Below are 24,843 nucleotides of genomic sequence, written 5' to 3' on the forward strand. Positions count from 1 at the left end.
TTCCCTACATGCCTTATTTTTAAACTTTTTCATTACTAACAATATTCAATATTATTATCATTAAATATATCATATGCATAGAAACTAATACCTGTCTGTTTAGTAAAGACCAATAAAATGAAAAACCATGTGCCCACTATCCATCTTAGAAAAAAGGCACCCGGGTCGGGCACAGTGGCTCATGCCTATAATTCCAGCACTTTGGGAGGCTGAGGTGGGTGGATCATGGGGTGATGAGATTGAGACCGTCCTGGCCAGCATGGTAAAATCCCATCTCTACTAAAGTACAAAATATAAGCCAAGGTGGTGGCACATGCCTTGAGTCCCAGCTACTCAGGAGGCTGAAGCAGGGGAATTACTTGAACCCGGGAGGCGGAGGCTGCTGTGAGCAGAGATCATGCTACTGCACATCAGCCTGGTGACAGAGAAAGACTCCATCTCATAAATAAATAAATAGAAGCCTCTGGAAGCCTCGTCTTTGAGGTATTCTCCTCTTATACTCCTTACCGAGTTAACTATCATTCTTTTTGTTCTAATCACTCCCTTGATTTTCGTTATAGTTTTGGCATCTGTGACTACATCATTAAACTATACATTGAACTTTAAATAAATGAGGTCATATGGCAGGATTCTATGTGACTTCTTTTTTCATTCCACATCTGTCTTGATTTTATCCATGTGGAGACATATCACTCATGTTCACTGATGTGTAGTGATGCATTGTGCTAATATTATTCCTCAGTTTATTTATTTTATAAATACATATGTACATTTTATTGCACTTTAGGTTCTGGGGTACATGTGCAGAACATTCAGGATTGTTGCATAGGTACATATATGGCAATGTGGTTTGCTGCCTCCATCCCCCCATCACCTACATCTGGCATTTTTCCCCATGTCATCCCTCCCCAACCTCTCTACCCCACACTGTCCCTTCCCTATTTTCCCCCAACAGACCCCAGTGTGTGATGCTCTGCTCCCTGTGTCTATGTATTCTCATTGTTCAATACCCACCTGTGAGTGAGAACATGCGGTGTTTAATTTTCTGTTTTTGTGTCAGTTTGCTGAGAATGATAGTTTCCAGGTTCATCCATGTCCCTACAAGGGACACAAACTCATTGTTTTTTATGGTTGCATAGTATTCCATGGTGTATATGTGCCACATTTTCCTTGTCCAGTCTGTCATCAATGGGCATTTGGGTTGGTTCCAGGTCTTTGCTATTGTAAACAATGCTGCAATGAACGTATGTGTGCATGTGTCTTTATAATTGAACAATTTATAATCCTTTGGATATATACTCAGTAATGGGATTGCTGGGTCAAATGGTATTTCTATTTCTAGGTCCTTGAGGAATTGCCACACTGTCTTCCACAACGGTTGAACTAATTTACATTCCCACCAACAGTATAAAAGTGTTCCTGTTTCTCCACATCCTCTCCAGCATCTGTTGTCTCCAGATTTTTTAATGATCACCATTCTAACTGGCGTGAGATGGTATCTCAATGAGGTTTTGATTTGCATTTCTCTAATGAACAGTGATGAGCATTTTTTCATATGTTTGTTGGTCTCATATATGTCTTCTTTTGAAAAATGTCTGTTCATGTCTTTCGCTGACTTTTAAATGGGTTTGTTTTTTTTCTTTTAAATCTGTTTTAATTCTTTGTAGCTTCTGGATATTAGCCCTTTGTCAGATGGGTAGATTGCAAAAATTTTTTCCCATTCTCTTGGTTGCCAGTTCACTCTAATGATTGTTTCTTTTGCTGTGCATAAGCTCTGGAGATTAATTAGATCCCATTTGTCTGTTTTGGCTTTTGTTGCCAGTGCTTTTGGTGTTTTAGTCACGAAGTCCTTGCCTATGCCTATGTCCTGAATGGTTTTTCCTAGGCTTTCTTCTAGGGTTTTATGGTGTTAGGTCTTATGTTTAAGTCTTTAATCCATCTGGAGTTAATTTTAGTGTAAGGTGTCAGGAAGGTGTCCAGTTTCTGCTTTCTGCACGTGGCTAGCCAATTTTCCCAATACCATTTATTAAACAGGGAATCCTCAGTTTATTGATCTCTTCCCTCTTTATTTATTTATTTATTTTCAGACGTAGCCTTGCTCTTGTCACCCAGGCTGGATTGCAGTGGTGCGACCTGGGTTCACTGCAACCTCCACCACCTCCCTGGTGTATACCTTATAACTCATTGGTATTTAACTTCTTTATTAACATATATTTATTATTATAGCTTTCTAAACTGACAATTTTCTTTTTTTTTCTTCTTTGCTTATGGGAAATGGAAGCAATTTTTAAATGCTCATTGCATTGCATTTAAAAATTGCTTCCATTTCCCATAAGCAAACAAGAAAAACAAAGGAAAATGAAAAGAAAAAAAGAAAGCACATCTTTTTGAAATTAGTTTAGAAAGCTATAATAATAAATACACGTTAATAAAGAAGTTAAATACCAATGAGTTATAAGGTATACATATTTGAAATATACATTTTATACTATTATTGATACTTTGATATTAATTTAGGTTTAAGAGTTATGGAAAATGCTAAAATGATAGGGCCTTTTGACCTCTAAAATGAAAATTTAAAACATTTAAAGTATATTTAGTTAGCACACAGCTCTCTCATAACTTTGTGTAAGGATATTTTTTTTTTCAAGTACAACACAAAACCTGCTCACGAGTCCCAAAGCATTATAAAGCTGGCTCCATCTAGTGTATGAAGTACTATATAGCTAGTACTGGAGGAAAAAAAACTGTGCTAGGAATCTCTTTTGGTACTTCATTATGAAATTAGATAACCAAAACAAAACTGGACTGTAAGCTAAATTTTTGTTCCAGGAGATAACCCAGGCCAGAGTGACCTTCACCACATTAGAGGAGAGGTCTTTATATATTGAAGCATCAACCTTTAGCATGCCTGACATTTTATTCTGACAGCCTTGTTTTGTTTTTTGTTTTTTCCCTGGGCAGAGGTCTTATTTACAGGCACTATCAACAAACACAGCGTGTCACTTCCATTGTGATATTCTCACTCCAACTTGGCCAGCTTCCCACTTTTCCTGTATGGAATCATATCTAAGAGTCATGCTCACTTCTCACAGTTAGTGAGAGATTAGGGCTGAGCTCACTTACTATGATTTCAGAACTCTACATGGTTTTCTTTATCAGACTGAAATTCTTTGTAGCTATTAACCTCTCATCACAATAGAGTGGGCCACTATTTTGGGGCTCTGTTTAATCTTGTTTTCACTGAAGGTTTCTAGCACATTCTTTATGTCTCTCAATCAATGTTTCCTGAATTTTAGCTATTCTCATGCTAACTTCATTACTTTTGTTTGCAAAAACCACATGGAACTTAAAATATTATATGTTTTAAAGGAAATGTTATAATACATGGAATATAATACACAAATGGAAATATGTATTAAAATCAATGCAATGAAACTGAAAGAAAATTGTTAGATTCTTGCTAGGTATATTGTCTGGACTGGCGGGTGTCTGAGGTCTCAGTTTTATTGGGAACAAAGGGCAAGTGTTGAGAGATTGAAGACATATTAGCATCAAACAGAGACTTCCCTTAGATGAAAGAAATTTGAAAGGGCCCTTCTCACTGTGTAATTCCATGGTTATTTAATGTGAAGTCTATCTGTCTTGATTTGAGATCATCTTGTATTCCATACTTTGGGAAACCTTGCTTAAGATTTACCATGTTTCTCAAAGGAAGCCGATCATTTCCCCCCAAATTTCCAAAGACTTTGTTTCCCCTACAAAGCCTTTTTGAATAATCATTTCCTTTTTTGAGAACTTTCTTCTTCTATTAATAAGAATAAATTGTGTTGATATGTTGGGTTACTTTTGTTTCTTTCTTGTAATCTCATATTTTCTTAGTCTCTTTTCTAACCAGATTAAGTTATTTGAGGACAAACATTGTTTCTTTCTAATAAATGCCATTAATTGAATTCATGCTTGGTGTAAATATTTAGGTAAGTCTGCTTCATTCTCTCTCTCTCTCTCTCTTTTTTTTTTCTTAAGTCAGATCATGGTTAGAGGGGGCCAAGAAAAAGCATTATGGTCAATTAATTAATTATTTAACCTATTGATGAATAGCTATTGAGTGCCTTCTCTGTGTCTGGAATTGTATGTGGTGAAAGAATGAGGTAGTAAACTAAACAGACATAGTTCATGCCTTTAGGGAATTCAGAATCTAGTGTAGGGTACAGACAAGTAAAGAGGCAACTCTTGTCCAAGGTTCTAATTTTAGAATTAGTTTGCTTTTGTGCTCATTGTGTAGATTACAAACACTTGGAACAGAGAACCATAGAGAGGAAAGTGTGGGCTCTGGAGTTTCAAACTCCAGATCTGTGGCACATTAACTTCTTGATTTTGGGCAAGATACTCATCTCACTCCCTGCCCCTCAGTTTGTTTCTTTAAATAAAAAAAGATTTATTTAATAATAAACATGAGGTATGATATGCAAATCTGATGTGCGGTTATCAGTGTGACAATATGATAAATAATTCTTCATGTCCTTTCTCTCCTCCCTCCTCTTTTTTTCACATAAGGCAGAGACATGATCTCATCCTTTTTTTTTCAAATTTTCCAATTTCTTGCCCAGAACACTAAGAAATGAAAATGCAATGATCCTAGATCAAGTGTAGAAACCAAACATCTTTGTAATGATAATATCATTGTGGATGGTGTTTACAGGTTGCAAATGCATGCAATTTTCACATTGTTTGTTTAAATTAATAAATAATTTGAGCATTAAGAGTTACCCCAAAACATTTTCCTCTTAATAATCATTATATGCCATTTATATATCTCAAGCCTGTTGAACAGTGCCTGGGACATAGTAGGTACTCAATAAATATTTCTTTAGTGAATGAATGGATTTTAATAATTTTGACTCTTTCTGCTTTTATTCATGATTTTGTTAATATCCTTTAAAAATGAACCAATATTATTTGATATTAGGAGGAAGATATGCTTGAATTAGGGTTTATGTTATCGTCTATATCTGTATTACCAGACTTACTTGTAATATCTGGCAAGTAATTAATACATAGTAAATGTCAAGGGGAGAATTTAGTAGCTTTTTTAGGCATTTCTTTTTTTGAGAACAGGTGACAATTTTTTAAGTAAGGATTTAATTTTTCTTTTATACTATTTCATGGTACTATTCCTTGGAATTATACAGACTATTAATTTAAAATATTGGTTATTTGAATATTTTACTATCAACATTAATATACACTTTGATTATAAGTAAGACTCCCTAGAGTGTCAATTAGATGCAGAAACTAATGTGTATTGAGTTTATTATGATTGATTAGAGTTTATTATGATTAATCAACAGACAGGAAGGATTTTTGTGCAAATATTATTTTTCTCATTTTAAATCCTGTTTGCTCAGCATAACTGACACAGGATGTCATTAGTACGAGAGTTAAGTTTTGAGATTCTTTAAAAGTTTGGAAAATTTGACTGTTAGCACAAATTTAACATAAGGTGATTTATTTAGCATAAAGAGGTTTGATTTTTTATAGTTTTACTTATTTAAATACATGACTTCCTATGTGATTCCTGGGTATGTTTACATAGAAAAATATAAATTAAAATTATAGTTGGTACACTGAATAAGAGCAGAAGGTTTCCTAGAGCAGAATTTGGTTTATAGCTAAGGCAACCACTGAAAAGGCATAGTTTGTTGTCTACTATTAGAAGTTGCAGATACCACCAATATTTAGTCTTTGGTTATGCATTATGAATATATTAGTCATAAATTTATCTATACCTTTCCTGAATGAACTTACATGTATTTTGAATATTTACTAGCTCTTAAGTTATCAAAATTCAAAACTACCTTAAGCATTGTCTTCAAATAATAACTTTTATTTGCCCTAGAACTTAAAGTTCTTTGAGGCTCTAAAGGTTGACTTTTCATTACCTAACAGTTTTGAAATAGAGTCCTGATTTTTTGTGTTGCATTCATTGAATGCTATTTTTCTTCTTTCATATTAAGTACTTTTCATACTTTATCTCATTTAATCATAATATTAGCTTATGCAATAGGTAGTATTAATATTCCCATTTTATAGATGCAGATCTTGAGACTCATAAGTTGAATGCCTTACCTAGAGTAAAGCTAGGATATGAAGGGTAGCGTGTGTATCTGCATTGAATCACCACACTATCCTGTCTCCAGTTGGACAAATGGTGCAGAGTTTATATCCATAGGAGTGACATATTTATTACATAGTAGACCGCTCAGAAGTTTGCTGCCCACAGGTTGAAACCACTGCCCTGGATCCTTGCCACATCTTATACAAATTGGAGTTTTTGCATATCAGTGACTTCCATACTACCTTCCACAGTAGCATCATTGTCTGCAAAAAACAGTGTCTCCCTACCTTCTGCTCACTTCTTGGAATACAAACATTTAATTTCTATGAATAGACTACAAAATCTAGATGACAGAGTATCCCTGTTTTCTTTATATCAATCCCTTCTTTTAGCTTCTCTTTGGACCAGAAAGGACTTAGATGGACTATGGAACTGCTGAGTCCTGGGATCTCCTAATAAGATAAAATCAAGGGACGGGTGGGTTCATCTCAGCAGCTGTCAGCTTAGCTAAGGTAGTCCACGGAGGCCATTTCTACAACTGAATTGCATGTTGCTTTATAATATTGTAATATCTTGACTCCTGCTTGGAAGAAGAAACTGATATTGTAATGAAGATGATGGTGGTGCACTCCTGTTTCAATCCACAACACCCTTAAAAGATAGGCAGAGACATTTATATTCTTATTGTCCTTCAATATATTTCATAACTTAAAAAAAGTTACCAGTCAAAAAGATGTCCACATTTTTCTTTTTAAATGAGTGAAATGTTAACCCATGAATTGAGAGAAAAACACCATGATTTTCAGATCCTGATGTGGACAATTTTATTTATTGTAAAGTCATTTTGTGAATAATTTTGCCCCCCACACTGGCGACAGCCTTATCTTTTCCTGTTAATTTACCTTACAAGATAGTAAATCGCATTTTTACTAAATTTCTCATTTTAAAATATTATTAAAGCAGCATAATCTCATCAGTGTGTTCTCTCCAACTTCGTGTTGTCTCACCTACTCCGTTTATATTATAGATTGTAGTTTTCTTATTGCAAATACTGGCTGCCATTTATAGATAACCAAGAAAGGCCTCTAAATAAACTTTAATGCAGGAACAAGTATTTCTTTTGAAATGAACCCTGAGAGAATATCAGAGAGTTTAAGGTAAGGGATTAATCTGTTGTATTAATTATTATATTAAATGAAAGAGTCAAACTAATATTTTATATATTTTTCTTCATTAATTGACTAAAAATCCACTTTAGACAGAATTTGAGATGCCTCTTTGTAGATTATATGTTTATCCCCAGGACAGATTCTTCGAAACAGTTTTTAAAAACATTTCATTTTTCCTTCCGGATGTTTGTATAAGCATCTTAACAGTTTTTTAATAATGTTGGGCTGCCTCCCAGTCAGGTTTGCATGGGGTCACCTTAGTCTCTTCTTCATTTTCCTTTTAACCTGGAAGGGTTTCTTTAGGTGCCAGGTACAATGAACTGTCTTTGAGAGGATGCTGTAACATCACTGTTACAGGCAGATCTGTTCTTGGTAGGAGAAAAAAATAGAAACAGGATGAAAGAGATAAACGTGAGTGCTACTGCACAGTTATTTCTGCAAGTAGGTAGTCATTAAAATTTTTCTTCAGTCATGCTGTGACGATTTCAAATTAGAACTGCTGGACCAGTTGCTTGAAAATTTGTACCCCAATACTTTATCCATGAAAGTGAGCTGTATTCAGCCACTAAAGGCCTGCAAATAAAGAGTACACAGTTGTATATTCCATTTATGCCTATTGACTTTCTTCATAATTAAATGCCATCCTTGAATTATACTTCAAAGATCCTTCCTTATCTGATCTTTTTTCATTTTTGTCAGTCATTCATCTATTCTTTCCTTCTACCCATCCATCTGTCCATCCATCCAGCAAATATTTGAGTACTTACTATATATCGGGCACTGAGTACAAGGTAAGTACAAAGGACCCTGCCCTTAAGAACACAAGAAAAATAGATAAAAGGATTACAAGTTGGATTAAGGGCTATTAAAGCAAGAAGCTTGCTGCAAGAGCACAAAACAAAAGTAAATGTTTCTGCTTTAGGAAGGATGATATGTGAAGACCTCTCTGAGGGAGAAAGGTAAGACCTGCAAAACTTCATCTGCCAGATCAGGAGGGGCCAACTCAGGGAAGGAATCTCAGAGGAGGAAGAAGAGGGCTCTAGCATTCTGTCCTCCCTGCACACTCTTCCCATGGGCGTGTGCACGTGAGTCTTGGGTTTCTCTGAAGTGAACCCCTGGAAAGCAGAGCCTCTTGCATCGTCATCCTTATCCTCCCCGTGGCACTGAGATCAGTGCCTCTCACACACACAATGGGCAAACCAACACATGTTTGGATTGAAGGGCCTTTCGGTGGCATCTGACTTTTCCCAGAATGTGAATGTAATGGCATGTGGAGAAGAGATGTATGCATTACTGTTGAAAGTACTTTGTGGGTTTCGTTACTACTTTGATGAAACTCTTTAATTACCCCACAATAAGGCTTTCATTGAACATTCCACATGGATATTTTAAAAAATTAAAATGTATGAGTAACTTCTTCCTTCAACGAATAAAATGAACTTCCATTCTTGAGTATTTTCCTGCCACTCTTAAGAGAACATTTACATAGATAATATTATATATAGCTATATATATTATAATGTTATATTATGTATTAGTGGTTTCTATACTTGACTTCACTTTAGAACCATATGAGAATCATTTTTAAAAAACAGAGAATTCCAAACCTGCAGAATCTCACTCACTCATCTGTTTGGGGAAAGATCCTTGACCTTAATACTTTTTAAATCTCCTGAATTTATTTTAAGGAGGTGGGGTAAGGAGAAGGCTTCTCAGGTGTTTCTGATAGAAAGACAGGTTTGGAAACCATTGGCTAGGATCAAAATGAAACATTTCAGGACCAAGTAGATGCTTCCTAAATTGTGTGTAGTTCATGGGCCAATATAGGATCTGGCACATAGTAAGCTCTCAAGTGTTAACTATTATGGGGCTGGTGAGTAGAAGCATGAGTTTACTGAAAAGAACAATGACTATCAAAAGAAAGAACACAAGAAAATATGGTGTGCTTGGGGTGGGCAATAAAATATTTACTGCCTAAATAAAATAAAATTCTGAGCTGTGATAAAACAGTAGCATGACTTTTCTTTGGCTAAGTTTTAGACAGAATAACAAGTGAAATTCCTTATCTCTTCCCTAACCCATTCAAAGTAGTGATTGAATTTTTCCTTCCAAAAAGATTCTGAAACCTAGTTTAGCCTCCAAGGAAAAAGCTGGCTGTCACTTGGATGGTTGATTATTTTAAATCCCATTTTAGTTAAGGCTCAGCTTTTAAAGGGTCAGTAAGAATTCTGATGACTGTAGTTGATTTACTACAATTTAGGGCAAAGAGTAGTACTTATTATTTCAGAAGCGTTGGAGTACAGGTGATGTTTTTATTCACATTCTGTGCTTAATTTTTTGATATTATTTTTTCCTCCTCAAATCCACTACAGATTCTCATTTTGTGTTTAAACTTGGGTCTCTCTCTCTCTCTTTCCCTCTGTATGTATGTGTGTTCATATGCATATACATATATATACAAACTTAAGAAATACATCTGAATAGTACAAATGTACCCAAGACAGTTGCTTACACATTACATTGATTCATTTTAAAGATATTCATCAAGCCATAGACTATATTCTACTAGGTTCTAGGGATACAATAGTAAACCAAACAGACATGGTTCTTGACATCCAGAAGACATGTGTTGGTCAATTTGGATGATGACTTGAGGCGTAGTACTTTAGTGCTGGGAAATGCATGTAACATTTTGTATATGGTGGTATGTGTTCATATTTAAGGCAAGCTTTGGTCCATTTGCTGGTGGGCATTTCATTGCTGTATCCAAGATTGCCTGCAAACTGTAATGTAAGCTAGATATTTCTAAAGTACTTGTATAAATTATAAATGGAAATGTTTCTTGGGGTGGTAGATTGTCCAGCATAAAAAAGTCAGGTGATATTATTGGCTGAACCTACCAGGGGAACATTTGGCACCACATTGTGCCCCCTTTGGGAATGGTTGGAATGGATACCATTGGTTTTGTGGTCAACATTTGAGAACTCATGGAGGGTGCAGATTTTCCCTGTGTGTGAGCATGTAATAAATCAGAGTTTCAGTTCTAAAATGTACCCAAGTGCCTTGTAGCTTTACTTGGCTCTAAATAGTGTGTAAGGTGAGAGAGAGAATCTGGCTTGAACTTTATTTTATTCCCTTAAAATTTATTTTTAAGAGATGGGGTCTCACTGTATTGCCCAGGCTGGTCTTGGACTCCTGGGCTTAAGCAATCCTCCCACCTCAGCCTCCTCTAAGTAACTAGGACTACAGGCATGTGCCACTGTCGCTGGGATGATTTTTTAGAAAATAATCCCTTAAAGTTTCTGATATGGTTATTCCCTATTCTTTCTTTTTTTTCTTGCTCTTCCACTTTCTTGATCTCTCTTTCTTTCTCTTTCTTTCTTTCTTTCTTTCTTTCTTTCTTTCTTTCTTTCTTTCTTTCTTTCTTTCTTTTCTTTCTTTTCTTTCTTTTCTTTCTTTTCTTTCTTTTTCTTTCTTTCCTCTGTCCCATTTCCCTTAGTTCTCTATATTGGTCCATATTAACCCAGGAAAGGTAGCACTAACCACGATTGTAACTGTAAGAGCTATTTAAAAAATTGAGCATATGTAATACATCAGAGATGATGCTGAACACATTACTTGTTATCTGTTTCAGTTCCAACAATAGCCTATGGGTAGTCACTTATCATTTCTTCTTTCTTAGATGAAAGAACTGGGACCCAGGAAGTTTAGTAAATATGTGCAAAGTCATGTAATTAGTAATTGGTGGGATTTGAACCTGGATAAGTCAACATCGGAATCCATGTTGTTGATTTTCATGCCAAACTGTGCTAGAGGCAGGAGAAGAGAGGTGGGATAGGTTAGTAAGAGAAATAGCGTAGCATCTTAGTCATCTATTTACCCAGTACCCAGCACAGTACCTGGCATATAGAAAGTGTTCAATTACTGCTGTTGAAGAATTTTCTCCTCTAATCCTATTTATTGGTCCTTATTTTATGAGCAAGCTGCCCACTTTCCTCCACTTTGCACCTCTCCCCTTCCCATGAGCTATCATGACCTCCTACCAGGACTACTGCGGTAGCTAGCTCTGCCAGTCTTCCAGTTGGCTGTCAACATAGCAGCTAGTGAGATCTTTCTAAAAACTCAAATCTGAGCTCATCACTCCCCTGCTTGCCATCTCTCAGTGGTTTCTTGTTCGTCTTGAAACAGAATCAGTGACCTTTCCCTAGCCTACCAGATCTTTCATTGTCTGGCCCTGGTCACTGTGTAGGTCTCATGGGCACCATGTTTTTCCCTCATTCTATGCCCTTCAGTGATTGTGAGTCTGCCTGCCAACTTTTCACCTCATGGTTTTTACACATGTTGTTACTACTACTTGGAAAGCTTTTCTACTACACTTCTCCTCACCCCAACTCAGATCTCAGACCAGAAGTTCCTGCCTAAGGAAAGCCTTTTCTAACACCTAAATTTTAACTTTTTCACCTCTCTGCAGCAGTTATGACATTTATCATTATATATTTATGTGATTATTTAATATGTGTTTCCCACTAGACTGTAAACTCCATGAATTTACACAATGCCTGGGACACAGGCGGTGTTTCATAGATATTTATTGAACAAAAGAAAGAAAGAATGAATAAAATGAGCAGAGAATAAACAGAACCAGAATAGTTTGGCTGAGACTCCTGGCTAGATATTTCCTAGTATTAGAAGGAAGTTAAAAAAAATAATAATTTCATTATATCATGTAATTTAAGTTTGATTATGGCTGAAAGAGGTTGCTTTATTTTCCAACAATTTATTTTGGAGATCAACGTAGGCACAGAGAGGTGAAGTAATTTGCCCAGAGTATGCAGCTAATCAGTGTCAGATGTCTTTGTTGTGACCTTTGAAGTGTGTGTAGGGAGAAACATATATACAATATTTTCATAACTCTGCAGGGCATCTTTGGTGTGCTGAGTCCTGTAGAAGCTGAATAAATATTTGATAATATTGATGTTGTCATGTCTGCATTTTAAAGTGTTTTTTGAGAACATGTATTGCTGTTTTTTCTTTTTGTCTACCAATGTGTTCAGAATTGGATTGGACGACAATCTAAGAATAAACAGTTTATGGCCTAAAGATTTGTGTGTCCTGAAAGATGGTGGCCATAGAAGCAGTTTGTGTTTTACTTCCACCAGAACCAGGCAAGGGCAACCCTCCTAATGTTCTTGGGGTCTGAGGATAAGGAATGCTGTTTTGGATCTCTAGCTTGTCAGCAAGGACGGTATATGCAGTTATCAAGCTCCAAAAATGCCTGTACACAGATGCAAAACACCTAGAGCTGTGTGATGAGTTGATGTCCGAAATCTCCCAAACTGAGAAGAGACACAAGCAGTTCCACAATCCTCCCTCCTAGATTCTGTGACTCCGTTAAGTGTTAAAAATTCCCTGGCATGTGAAATTACCTCTCCTTTTAAGTTCTCTAATAATGTGCAGCCTCTGCAAGCCTCAGCCAGCACCCGAGCTGGGTAAGACTAAATAAGCTTCTGGAGGTGCTTGCCTGACTGCTGGGCTGCCTCCCTGGCCGTGCCTGGGTCCTGGAGTAGCCCCTTTTGTGGTGTGAGGCAGCATTTTTGTCCTGCAGGTACAGTAGGTACTGGATTAAACAGGTCTGCTATTGCAGACAGACACCAGGCACCGTTCTAGCACAGAGCTGTGTTTGGATTGGAGTTTCCAGGGCCTTATCAGGAGCCACCCCTAGTGACACAGGCAGTGCCAGAACTAACTTTGACTTTCACTCTTCGCCAAGGGCTTGCAGAACACCTTAAAGGAAAAAAGATGGAGGCGCTTAGAGTTCAGATGTTCATGCCATGCTCCTTTGAAAGCTTATATCTGTAAGTGAAGTTTTATTCTGGAAATAATCCCGGGACCACTTAATAGGAGCAGTTTTTTGTTTTTTATTTTTTTTAATGGGGAGGATAGAGGAAAAGAAGGTTTTATTGGGAGTTAAAAATACTGAAGCTGTTACTTCTGACTGTGCCTTTAATCAGCTTCAGCTATAACCTCTGGTAGGTGGCTATGACAAGGATAACAACTAATTTGGGGGTGGAGGTGGGGGTGGGAGATAGAAATGCTAGCCCAATATCTTTGCCCTCTCCTTTAAAATGGAATGCTGGTCTTAAGTTAATAATGACAAAAATACCCCGACTGCTTAAAAAATCTGACTTAGAGCAGAGCTTGATTTATGATTGCAAGATAGACTGCAGCCCAGCTTTGCTATGAATAAAACAGGATTTTCTTCAGGAAAACAGTGTGCTTAATACAGTAGTAACATTTGTCAAAACTCTCCCATTGTAAACACTTTGAATTTTTGGTTTCTCCTTTTTTTTTTTTTTTTTTTCTGAACTGTGGAATGGTAACAGTTGCATTAATGAACATCTCCTTTGCATTCTTGTATATTGATTTTTTTCTCTTGGAGCGGAAAACAGGCATCCAAACATCAGAATTATCTGCCTGGCATATAAATGTGGAACAAGTTTAAAAACTGGCAATTTCAAGGAAATATTAAAATGGAGAAATACTAAACAGAGAATAGTTCCCCCCCCCCACCTCTTTTAACATTTACTTTCACTGTTAGGCGATAAGATTTGAAAACAATACTAAAAGCTGTGTCCCCAACTGAATAGGCATTCAAGCAAATCAACTTATGCAAAAGCCACCTCTGGAGCTTAATAATTATTTACTGAACGTTCCTGGGTCATGGGAGAGGTTCTGATTAAGTCAGAAAGGCATTATGTTCAGCAGCTTGTGAAGGTGTGTTTAAAGACAGCAAGAATAATGGAAAAATACTAGATGTAGCAGACCTATATTTAGAATTTGATTCTTAAATATATATATATACAATTCCCATAAGTTTAAGTGTGGGCTAAAGTTCATCATTTTCAGTAGATACATCTTTAAAAGGTTTTATAAAAGGTAGTTTTAAAAAATGATTTCTAATTTCTTGAGCTTTTATTTCTGCTGTAGTTTGTTTTAATAGATACTTTACATTTTTTTCATTCTTTATGTCATTAGAACAGGTTAATTACCTCTACAAAATGTTAGAGCATTTTATGAACAAAGTATAAATAATTATGTATTTAAAATGTCAGTATTCTGGAAATGTTGTAAATTTTTGCCTTATACATGAGATAATAGCTGGGGAGATGATGTCTACTTTTTGTGCTTCACTCTCTACAAGAATCTATAACTTACTAATTTTTTTTAATATTAGTAATGGATTGCATAAACAAATGAAACTTACTATTCTTATGCAACATACAAATGGTAGTAATGTCAAACCTGAATTTATAGCCAAATCAATTCTCAATTTTGAATTTATTTTTTTAGTTAACTAAAATATTTGTCATAAAAGCATACTTCCCTTATACACTTTCAGAATGAAATTCTTAGCAAGCATGTTTGACAAAACTTGTTCACTGAGTTATTGCCCATTAACTTTTTTGTGCCTGTTCTTTTAGTAGGGCACACACTGTGAATTAATTGTTTTGTATTTTCCTTTAGGATAGAAACAGTACATGATTGCAGAAGGCAGCATTCTAGAGTTTTGGCTGCCTAGAAAGTAACTTGTTAGCTTTCACTAGTTTTTAGATATTAAGATGTTCAGGCTGAGCGTGGTGACTCATGCCTGTAATCCCAGGACTTTGGGAGGCCGAGGCAGGTGGATCACGAGGTCAGGAGATGGAGACTGTTCTGGCTAACATGGCAAAACTCCATCTCTACTAAAAATTTGAAAAATTAGCTGGGTGTGGTGGCGTGCACCTGTAGTCCTAGCCACTTGGAAGGCTGAGGCAAGAGAATCACTTGAACCCGGGAGGCAGAGATCAGCTCACTGCACTCCAGCCTTGGGGATAGAGCAAGACTCCATCTCAAAAACATACAAAAAAAGATGTTCAGAGGATACCATTTCAGGAATTAAAATGCAGTCTAGAAGAATTCATTGCCTCACTTTTACTCATTATTGTTTACATGGTTTGAGAGAACCATGCTAAGTATTGTACTTGTATTAACACATGTAATTCTCACAACTGCTCTAGGAGGAAAATACTTCTTTCCACCCCCATTTTGAAGCGAGAAAACAGGCTTGGACAGTTGAAAAATCATGCCCACGTCATACAGCTAAGAAATGACAAGGCTAGGAATTTGACCCAGGGATCCTGGCTTCAGGGCTTAGTGCTATTATGTTGTGGTCTATGGATTTTCACTTAAGATTCTAAATGAATCAATATTTCTTCCTCTGCTTTTTTATCTAGTGGGTTTCTTCTATCACCAGATTTCAGAATTACCAAACTATAACTCATTTGAGTTTTTGAGGGACCAGGATTGGTCCTGATGCCATGAATTTTGTCTGTCAGGTGTATTTCCCTGAGTCCAAATCATTATTGATTATAAGACAGCTATTGGCTGGGCGCAGTGGCTCACGCCTGTAATCCAAGCACTTTGGGAGGCTGAAGCAGGTGGATCACGAGGTCAGGAGTTCAAGACCATCCTGGCCTGTTAACATGGTGAAAACCTGTCTCTATTAAAAATACAAAAATTAGCCAGGCATGGTGGCATGTACCTGTAATCCCAGCTACTAGGAGGATTGTTTGAACCTGGGAGGCAGAGGTTGTAGTGAGCTGAGATCGTACCACTACACTCCAGCCTGGGGGACAGAGCAAGACTTTATCTCAAAAAAAAAAAAAAAAAAAAAGACAGCTATTTGGGGGATAAATATCTTCGTTGATTATAAAATCTCTTCTGACTTGGGAAATTTTAACATGTGGTGGGAAAGTGCCTCTTAGAATTAAGGAACTGTAGTAAATCCCCAGAGCCCAGAGTTCTCCGTCTCTGGATGATTGAAGCAAATGGTTTGAATAAGGGTGTGCCGACTCTAAGGTTCTAGTATTATTTGATTCTATTAGGTAGAGTGTTTGTTAGGAGAGAGACACCAACTTTACACCCTGAACAAATATTTATTTGGTTCTGTGTGCTGGGAAACAATATGTGAATAAAACATATAAACATCTCTGCCCTCCTACAGCAGATTGGACTAGGTCATGAAGGACCAGGCACATACCAGTTTCATCCCTAAGTCCGGCCCTCATTCAGGATGGCTTCTGAAGCTCCAGCCAGAGCAGCCAGATAACAGAAGACATGGTGGCAGAGGGTTCAGAGAAGGGGATCATTCGAAGGAGAGTTTCTTCAGCTGCTTCTAATACTCAGCCGTGTTTGGAAACAAATACTAAAACATTCCAGATTATCTGTTTGTTTAGCAGGCGAGCTGGGACATGAGCCCACGTACGCCTCTCATTCTTAGGCCAGAACACTTTCCTCCATGCCTGAGAAAATTCATATTCCATTCCCCACCTGCAGTAAGCCTGACCAGATGTCTGGAGAGCTGTTCTTAAACTGAATTCAGTATGTTGGATGGAATCAAATGGAAAGGACTACTCACTCCTGCCAAAGGGGCTATGAAACCACACAAACACATCTATCCAGAAACTGCCCATGGCTCTTTATGGGTATAGCACAACTGCTTTATCATAAATGAAAGGAACCAATAGACTGTATCTATAGGACCTGCCTCCCCTTTGGGAGGTACTATGAGGTGGGTCATACGAGACCCCTCCATTTCATATGACCCACCTCACGACACCCCCCACCCCATCTCCTTCTCCAGCTGAGGATCCCACAGTCTCCTAAGATGTAAAATTTAAGTTATTTTGAAATGGGCTCTTACTTAGAACTCCAGAAAACAGTTTCAGTGGCATTCTTGGGGTTGTCTTAGAAGACTCTTGAAGATCTTTGTTCTTTCCTATTTTTCTTCACCTAGAACCATCATGTAGATGTATAAATTTGATCTGTGTGTTGTGCTATAGTACAGTTGCTATAGTCAGTTGTATTTGAATTAATAAAAAATTATCAGGCAAAAAAAAAAAAAGATCAGTCTGTTTCACCACAAAAAGAAATTCTTAAGAAATGGATATATATTTTTAAATGGCAGTCTGTGAGTGTCTAACATTTCAGAGTGATTGGCACTTCTGTTATTTACTTAAATCTTACTGGCAAAACTTAGCATGTAGCCAGGCTAGCTCTGAAAAGCTTGGAAATATTGTGGGTGGGAGTGTGCCTAATCAAAACAAAGAGAAAATAGGAAAATAGATGGTGCTAGGTTTCTTGAGTTGTAGGTCTTAGGCTGAAACTTTGACTTTTTCCCCAGTATTACTGATATTTTAAAAAATGTTACAAAATCAGCTGTAGTATTGCAGTTACATCAAATTGGCTTAAACAAAAATAGAGTTTGGTTGGCCCTTACAAAGTCACTGTCCAGGGCTATCATGGCTTCAGGGATGGTTTGATCCAGATGCTCAATGCCATATAAACATTGGCTCCCTCTTTCTTCTTCCTTCTCCTTAGTCCTCTGTTCTTTCGTTACTGTTTCCTTCAGTTTGCCTTTCTTCTTAGATAGATACAGGAAATTCCAGATTTATATCCTACCAGCGTTTCAAACCTTAGTATAAAGAGAATCATTTTAGCCTAATAGTTTCAGTTAAAGACATGAGGATGACTCTTACTGGATTGTCTTGGGCCACAAACATATTTCTCAGTTGGTCTCTGACCAGAAGGATGGATTTCCTGCTTGGCCAAGCTCATACTTCCATGTCTGGAGGTAGCGGCAACACCATAACCTCGTGAGCTGAAAGTGAAGGAGGATGGCTCTTCGAGGTTAAATCAGGTACTTTACCAAACGAGTGGGACAGGATGCTGGGCAGCTATAAATGCCATGTTGCCACCATAAATCATTACTGCTATGTGTAAAGTTGCCTATTAAACCATGACAGGTGCACCCATTCACTGCTCCTTAGATCACAGTTTGTACTTTTGTCTTGATTTCAACACAATGTTGGAAACTTTCCATCTTGGTTGATATGTCCTAGACATGCAGTAATTGTTAAATGATGGTGGTCTAAGGCTTTTGAATCTTCTCTGATCTGCTATAATATTGTCTAGAAAAACAGCCAGAGCATGCCCTGTGATTGGGACTATTATTTGAGTACAAATAGAAGGGCTTTCTACTTTTAAAAAGTTCCTTCCAATTACTTTCACACTCATGTCTGAATTCTCTCATTACTTTGTCATTGTGTTGGATTTTTTCAACATTGCTTTTTCTTTTAAAATACTCTAAGTGGAGCATCTTGCTATGCCATATTAATTACTTTCAGGGATGAATTTTTCAAAACCCTTTAAAACATGGCAGTAAGATGTGAATGGGATTCCATAGTTGGACAGAGTAAGCAAGAATTCTAGAGTACAGTCTAGTGGAAGGAAGCTTGATATGAAAAACAGAAAACTTGAGTGTGGGGCACTTCAACTTTATCTGCTTTATAACCTTTCAATGGTCTGGCTTTCAGAGGCGATTTCTTTGAAAGGAACTGAGTGTTAGGAGTGTGCCAACCCATAGCGGCATCTGTGGAAAATGGAGATCAGTCATGGTCATAAAATGAGGAAATGGCAAAAGTCATATCCTGGGTTTAAAATATCTTTTAGTAAGAGCTTGATATTCCTCTTAGTTGGAGTATATAGAAGTGGGAAACATTTTGGTTAAAAAAAAATTTTTTTTAAATCTGCTAGTGAAAATTGCCTGGAAGAACATTGTTCATATATTACAGAGGTCTCTAAACATTTTCGATCCTTTTTCCTAGTTAATTTTTTTCAAGAAAACCTCAACACATTTTTATTTGATTTATAAATTATATATATGTGCCACTCTACTAATATATTATACCATATGTACAAAAATAAAAAATAAAAAAGATAATATAAAATGTATATAAAGAAATGTTTTAATTTTTTCTTCCTGGACCCAGGTTGTCATTTTTGGTATGGATTTTTGGAGAGTATTGATATATTGAGAACCTTATTAAGATTCTCTTTGATTTTTATCTAATCATTCATTGAGATTAGTCTTTCCTAGTACCTACTGAAGGTCCAGCTTAAACAAAAAAGTGGAGAATCCCAAATGAATATGAAACATCTCCCATGTTTAGCAGCAAATTGGAGTCTAAGTGTTAGAAAGAAAAGACCTCAGATTTTAACTTATATGTGATTGGTGGTTCTTAATTTTTAGAAAGCTTTTCTCCTTTTGTACTGTGAAATGTACAAAGCCCTGGAGATAGGAGCATTGTCTATTTCAGACACTATGATATCTTGCATGTCTAGCAGCATCTGGCCTTTCAAAAGCATTTTCCTGGGGCATGCAGGCTGTGTTTTGCAAGCCTTTGTATTTTCTCTATGCCAAAGACCTGGAGTATTTATTATCTGAGCAGCTAATGTTACCCTTAAAAAGGTGGAATCTTGGCAGATCTTCTTTCTTTTTCTTGTCAACTAAAACCCAAGTTAGGTGTTGGTGGAAGTCCAGAAGATCTCAGTGTGAAGCCAAACTGTGATATCTGGTACTTTCATATTTACATGAGTTACACTCCCAGCTATTTTAAGTACAAGGGATGATATAGTTTCTTATTAGTATTTTCTTCCGCCATACACAGTGAAAAAGTCATCCTGAATCACTTTGGAAGGAATGGAAAGTTTGAGATAACAGAAGTGCCAGTCACTCTGAAATGTTAGACACCTAGACTACCATTAAAAAAAAAATAGCCATTTATTAACTCTGATTTTTTCAGTAGGTAGCACTTTCAATAGATTCTTAAGAATTTCTTTTTGCTGGTGGAATAGACTGGTTGGGGGTAGTTCCTGTAGATTCAACCTATCGGTTTCTTTCATATATGATAAAGTAGTTGTGCTGTTGGAAGGGCTATTGGAAGTGTCTGGATAGATGTTTTTGTTCTGTCTTATAGCCTATTTGACAGGAGTAAGTAGTCCTTCCCCTTCTATCCCATACAACATGTTGAATTGAGCATCAGAGGAACTCTTCAGACCTCTGGGAAGGCTAATTGGAGGTAAGAAATGAAATGTGAATTTTCTCAGACATGGAAGAAAGTATTCTGGTCTAAGAATTAGAGATATGGGTTCATGTCCCAAGTCGACTATGCAAATTGGTGATCCTGGGTATTTTACTATTAGCTTCCAAACATGGGAATCAGCCAAGTGTCAGAATCAGCTGCAGAATTTTTGTAGACATATTGATTCCTGGGCCTTACCTAAACAAATCAGAATTTCCAGGAATGAGCCTGGGCATTTCTATTTGAGGCAAAGTTCTCAGCTAATTTTTTTTTTTTCAGCTAGCCTTTTGCATTTTGAAACTCCTGTAGCTTAACCCATCCATGACATAGCTTTCTCCTTTGCACAGGAGGTTAATGCTGTTGAACCTTCCTGTGTCTCTGCTGTGCATAAATAAACCACTGTGCTTCTTCCTGGACATAAATAAATTGTACATCAGTGCAAGTGAGTACTAGGCTTTGAGCTCTGTCAACCAAATGACTATAATGAAGATTATTTTTTTATTGCAAAAATGGTACAATTCTTACTTTATGGCTCTTGAGAGATTTGCAGAACAAATTGTCTTCTCTCTCCATCCCTGCAAAAGTTTCTTGAGTTCTGTCATTTAAATAGATATTGCCTAAACTTTACAAGACATATCTTCTGTGGTCCAAACTTGCACATAGGCATATGAAAAGTAGATTCCTTGTATCCAAAAGAAGCGGCATGTTCATGGTTTAATATTATTATTTTTACTACTAATTTTTGAACTGTGTTCCAGTTTATTGGACCGTGTTTCAGTCGTTGTGCTAAGCTTTTTATATCTATTAAAAATTTTAATCCTCACCACACTGCTGAGAGGCAGATGTATTGCAAAGTGCAGAGTAGATTAACTGGGTCACAGTCACAGGTTACTGCACAGAGCTGGAATCTACCTGAGGAAGGGAAGACAGGAAATGCAAAGAAAAGTATAGCGGTTCCTTCAGCGTCTCCAGGTTTCTACTGAGACCAGAGTACTACCTTAGAGGACTGTGATATTGAGACCAAAGACCAGTATCTATGAGATAATAAGAGTATTGGCATCACTGTCAAAGGTGAGGGTTGGGTAGACAGATATTTGGATGCTGCGGCATTGAATTTAATGGAATTTCTGATATTGTTAAGTGTCTGATGAAGATAGTAGAATAAACCATTGGGATTTAGTTTATGCCAGGTGGTTCAGAGTCCATGTCCAATACACCTGTACCATCATAGAGAAGAGGGAGGCTTTGAAGGTTCCAGCCGCTGTGCTGAGCACTTTAATTTAGTGAACATTAACTGACCCAATCCCTGCAGCACATTAAAGTGTTGGGTTTTGGAAAAGCCCAGAGAGGTCAAATGGCTCATTAAAGGTCATGCTGCTCAGCAGTGACTGAGCTAGCACTTGAGTCCAATCAGTGGCCGTCCTCCTTGAGCTCTTGTTGACTAATTCCAAGTTCTCAGGGGAGTTTCATGCCTGGCTTCAGTGATGCCAGTACATGCCAGTAAAGGCATTTGTCTCTCTGCCGATTGGCTTTCAAAGGGTGCTTTCTGATGGTGAGATGCACACCTTCCCACGTGGAACTGGATCAGAGTTCTGTAATCTAAGTAATTGACTTAATTTTAAGGCATCTCTAAAGAATTATGTGACTGTGGCATTAAACCCTATGAGATTAGAAACCAGGTATTCTCAGCACCTGGCAATAACTATTTATTGAATAAATGACCTTTACATAATCCGATTAAAAGGAATCAGACTCATGGAATTAGGATTATCTAGCGAAGATTCAGCTTCCTGGCCTGGGATGAGTTCAGTTAGCTTTTAAAATTAAATACATTTGGACATCTCTCCTTGTGTATCATTAGTAGGTTTAGCATTACGTCCTTATTTTAAAAAATAAGCGTTGTTGCCACTCGTAAGGTTCTCACATAAACCTCAATTTGTTGCTTAAGACATTGTGCTCATTTGTCCTGCTAACATGACATGCAGATATCATCATTTTTGTCTAGAAGGTGATAATTGCAGATTCAGTTACTTCTAAGAGAAAGAGATGTTTAGAAGATTGAGAGCAAAGCTGAGAATCTGGGAGTCATCTTTAACAACGTGGAAATATCCCGCAGGGAGTGTGTGCCATGAGGCGACTCTAATGTTTCCTTTGCACTTCTGGGCTTTTTGGGGGAAGATATATTAAAACACTGTCAATTAGCTGAGCTGTGCTATATTTATAGAAATATAAAACATATATTTGCTTTATTTTTAGTGGGGTTTCTTTTTATTTATACTGGTCTACTTCATACACATTTTTTTTTTTTTTTTTTTAGAAAGGGTATTTCAGAAAATGCTTTCAGGGATGTTGCTGTCGACTTTCACGTATGAAGCCTTAGTGCGGTTGATAACTAGAAATTTTAATTTAAGATGTCTGAAGAATGCTTTACTGTTAATTGAAAGGATTTTTTCCCCAGTATCACAGCCAATGACTCGTCTTGAGCAGCTAATTAGTGCGATTATTCCACAGCTGCATTTGCTACAGCACAAAGGTTTGCTCCTGTTTTTATCAAAAGGATCAGTCTCTCTGGGAATGTTTTAACCTGACAGGCTTTGAATAGTAAGGCTGCTTATTTATTTATTTATTTATTTATTTTTAGATAACCGTCCCCCCTTAACCCCCACTGTGCCCCTCATCACAGCTCTCCTTCTTTTCTTGGCTTAGGAGGGTACACTTGAGCTTTGAACACATACTCTAAAGTGGGAAAATATATTTTCTTTTTATGCTCTTTTTGTGAGCTGTATCAAGTGAATAGATATTTTGAGTAGAGTAACAGCCAGATGCCCTTAATATGTGGATGAGTATATGATATTAAATAATAAGCAAGGTATTAACATTGTTCGATTTGTGTGTGTGTGTGTGTAGAAAATGTAGGAAAACATGAAGGAAAGAGAAATTGTGTTTTCTGGAATGCTGAGCACTTCCAAGAGTGCCGATGTGCTGGATACAGCCACCACTTTCCCATCGTATTGTCAAAATGTTGTCTATGTTGGATTCTGTCTCCTTCCTTCTAGCCAAATGGTGATTTTGATCACTCAAGTCTTTTCTTCATGTTCTTAAATTAGTATCTAGAGGCATATATTCTGCCATTGAAAAAATACTATGATTTTAGGGGAGAAAATGATAGAAATATAAAATTACCTGTAATTCTGTTCTCACTCTGGCAACTGTAATGATCTTTGCACATTCCTTACTAATCATTTTGCATATTTGTATACATGCATTTTAAATTAGAATGTAAATATACTTTTGAACCCTACTTTTAAATTTACTCTTGCAGCATACATTTCCCACTTTGCTCTGTAGTTGTGCAGTTTAAAGAAAAAATAGGTAGTATTTTATTGACTTCATGTATGATAATATACTAAACCATTCTCATAATCTGGGGCAAATTTTTGATGATTCAAATATTTTCCAGTTTGTAAAGAGCTTTATAATATCAGTTGTTGCAAGTTTAAGTTATTAGGAAAATTGTCTATCACAACATTTCTGAATCAAATTGTATGAACAACTTTTTAGCTTTTTGGTAATGTTGTTTTAATATATACAAGCAATGGTGTAGAGTAACATTATCCTTACACTTGTCATGGGCAGTTTGTTTAAAAACAAACAAGTAAGCTAAAAACCTTGGATCTTATCTTAAATCTTATTTTGTACCTGGCTTTTCTAAGTTCATTATATTGTGTAGTTTTATTCATGTCAGTAAATATATTTTTGCACTGTTTTGAATGGCTGCATCATGTTACATTATGATTCTCTGACAATTTACTGAACTGATTTCCTGTTGTGAAAATAAGTGAACTGTTAAATTGTTATTGTGTAGTTTTTCTGGGATAGTGTGAGGGTAGAACCAACACTTCTTCATTCCCTAGCATTTTGTTACCTTCAGAGTTTGAAGTTTTTGTCTTTAAGGAGTTCATGAAGAAGGTCAATGATATTAGGGCTTTATTTTACCTTGTATTGGAAAATAAAAGATAATACTAGAGTTTACACTCAGGGAAGGATGTTCAAAGTATAAATACTTACCTTGAAGCATGACTTTCTCAAGAGTGAATATTTTCTCAAATGTTCCTTTTCTTCTGTTCCAGGTGCTAAGGCTTTGAACTGTTGACGTAAACAGAGATGTTAAAAAAAACACACACACACATAAAGAGAAATAAACAATGAAACATTTTCTAGATATAATAATAGTGAAAGCAAACATTTGTTGAGGCAGTGCTATATGGTACTCACTATTCTAGGGGATTTATGTGCCTTGCTTTATTTGATCCCCCCAAATCCCTAGGAAGTAGGGCTTTAAAATATACATGATGCAATAGAAATTTTAAAAGAACACCTCTCACCTTTATAAATGGTAAGTGGGTAGAAAACTATTGTTATCCTTCTTTTCCAGATATGGTAACCAAGGCAGAGAGAGGTTTAATAACTTGATATCATATTTAGGAAAACCATATTTAGGAAAATTAGGAAGTCTTTTCTTTTTAATTTGTGAGTAGAGTTTCAGCATTTTTAATAATTTTGGGTAGAGTGAATACCAAAACCATTAGAAGTA

General features: G+C 36.6%; 1 protein-coding gene across 11 annotated transcripts in view; it reads left to right on the forward strand.

Moving 5' to 3' along the window:
• Positions 1 to 24,843, forward strand: part of MITF (melanocyte inducing transcription factor) — a 216,492-nt gene that overhangs the window by 112,893 nt on the left and 78,756 nt on the right. The window contains exon 1 of one of the 11 annotated variants that reach the window (XM_032290466.1): positions 12,897 to 13,142. The exons of 7 other annotated variants lie outside the window; for them this stretch is intronic. In XM_032290466.1, coding sequence (XP_032146357.1) covers positions 13,087 to 13,142 — 56 coding nt within the window. In that variant the 5' untranslated portion in view covers positions 12,897 to 13,086. Of the gene's footprint in view, positions 1 to 12,896; positions 13,143 to 13,171; positions 13,317 to 24,843 lie in introns of those variants that run through there. 3 more of the 11 variants (XM_032290465.1, XM_032290467.1, XM_032290469.1) reach the window with 3 other exon arrangements.

Source organism: Sapajus apella, unplaced genomic scaffold (assembly GCF_009761245.1).
Source record: "Sapajus apella isolate SASKATOON/1434 unplaced genomic scaffold, GSC_monkey_1.0 scaffold23, whole genome shotgun sequence".
NCBI lineage: Eukaryota > Metazoa > Chordata > Mammalia > Primates > Cebidae > Sapajus > Sapajus apella.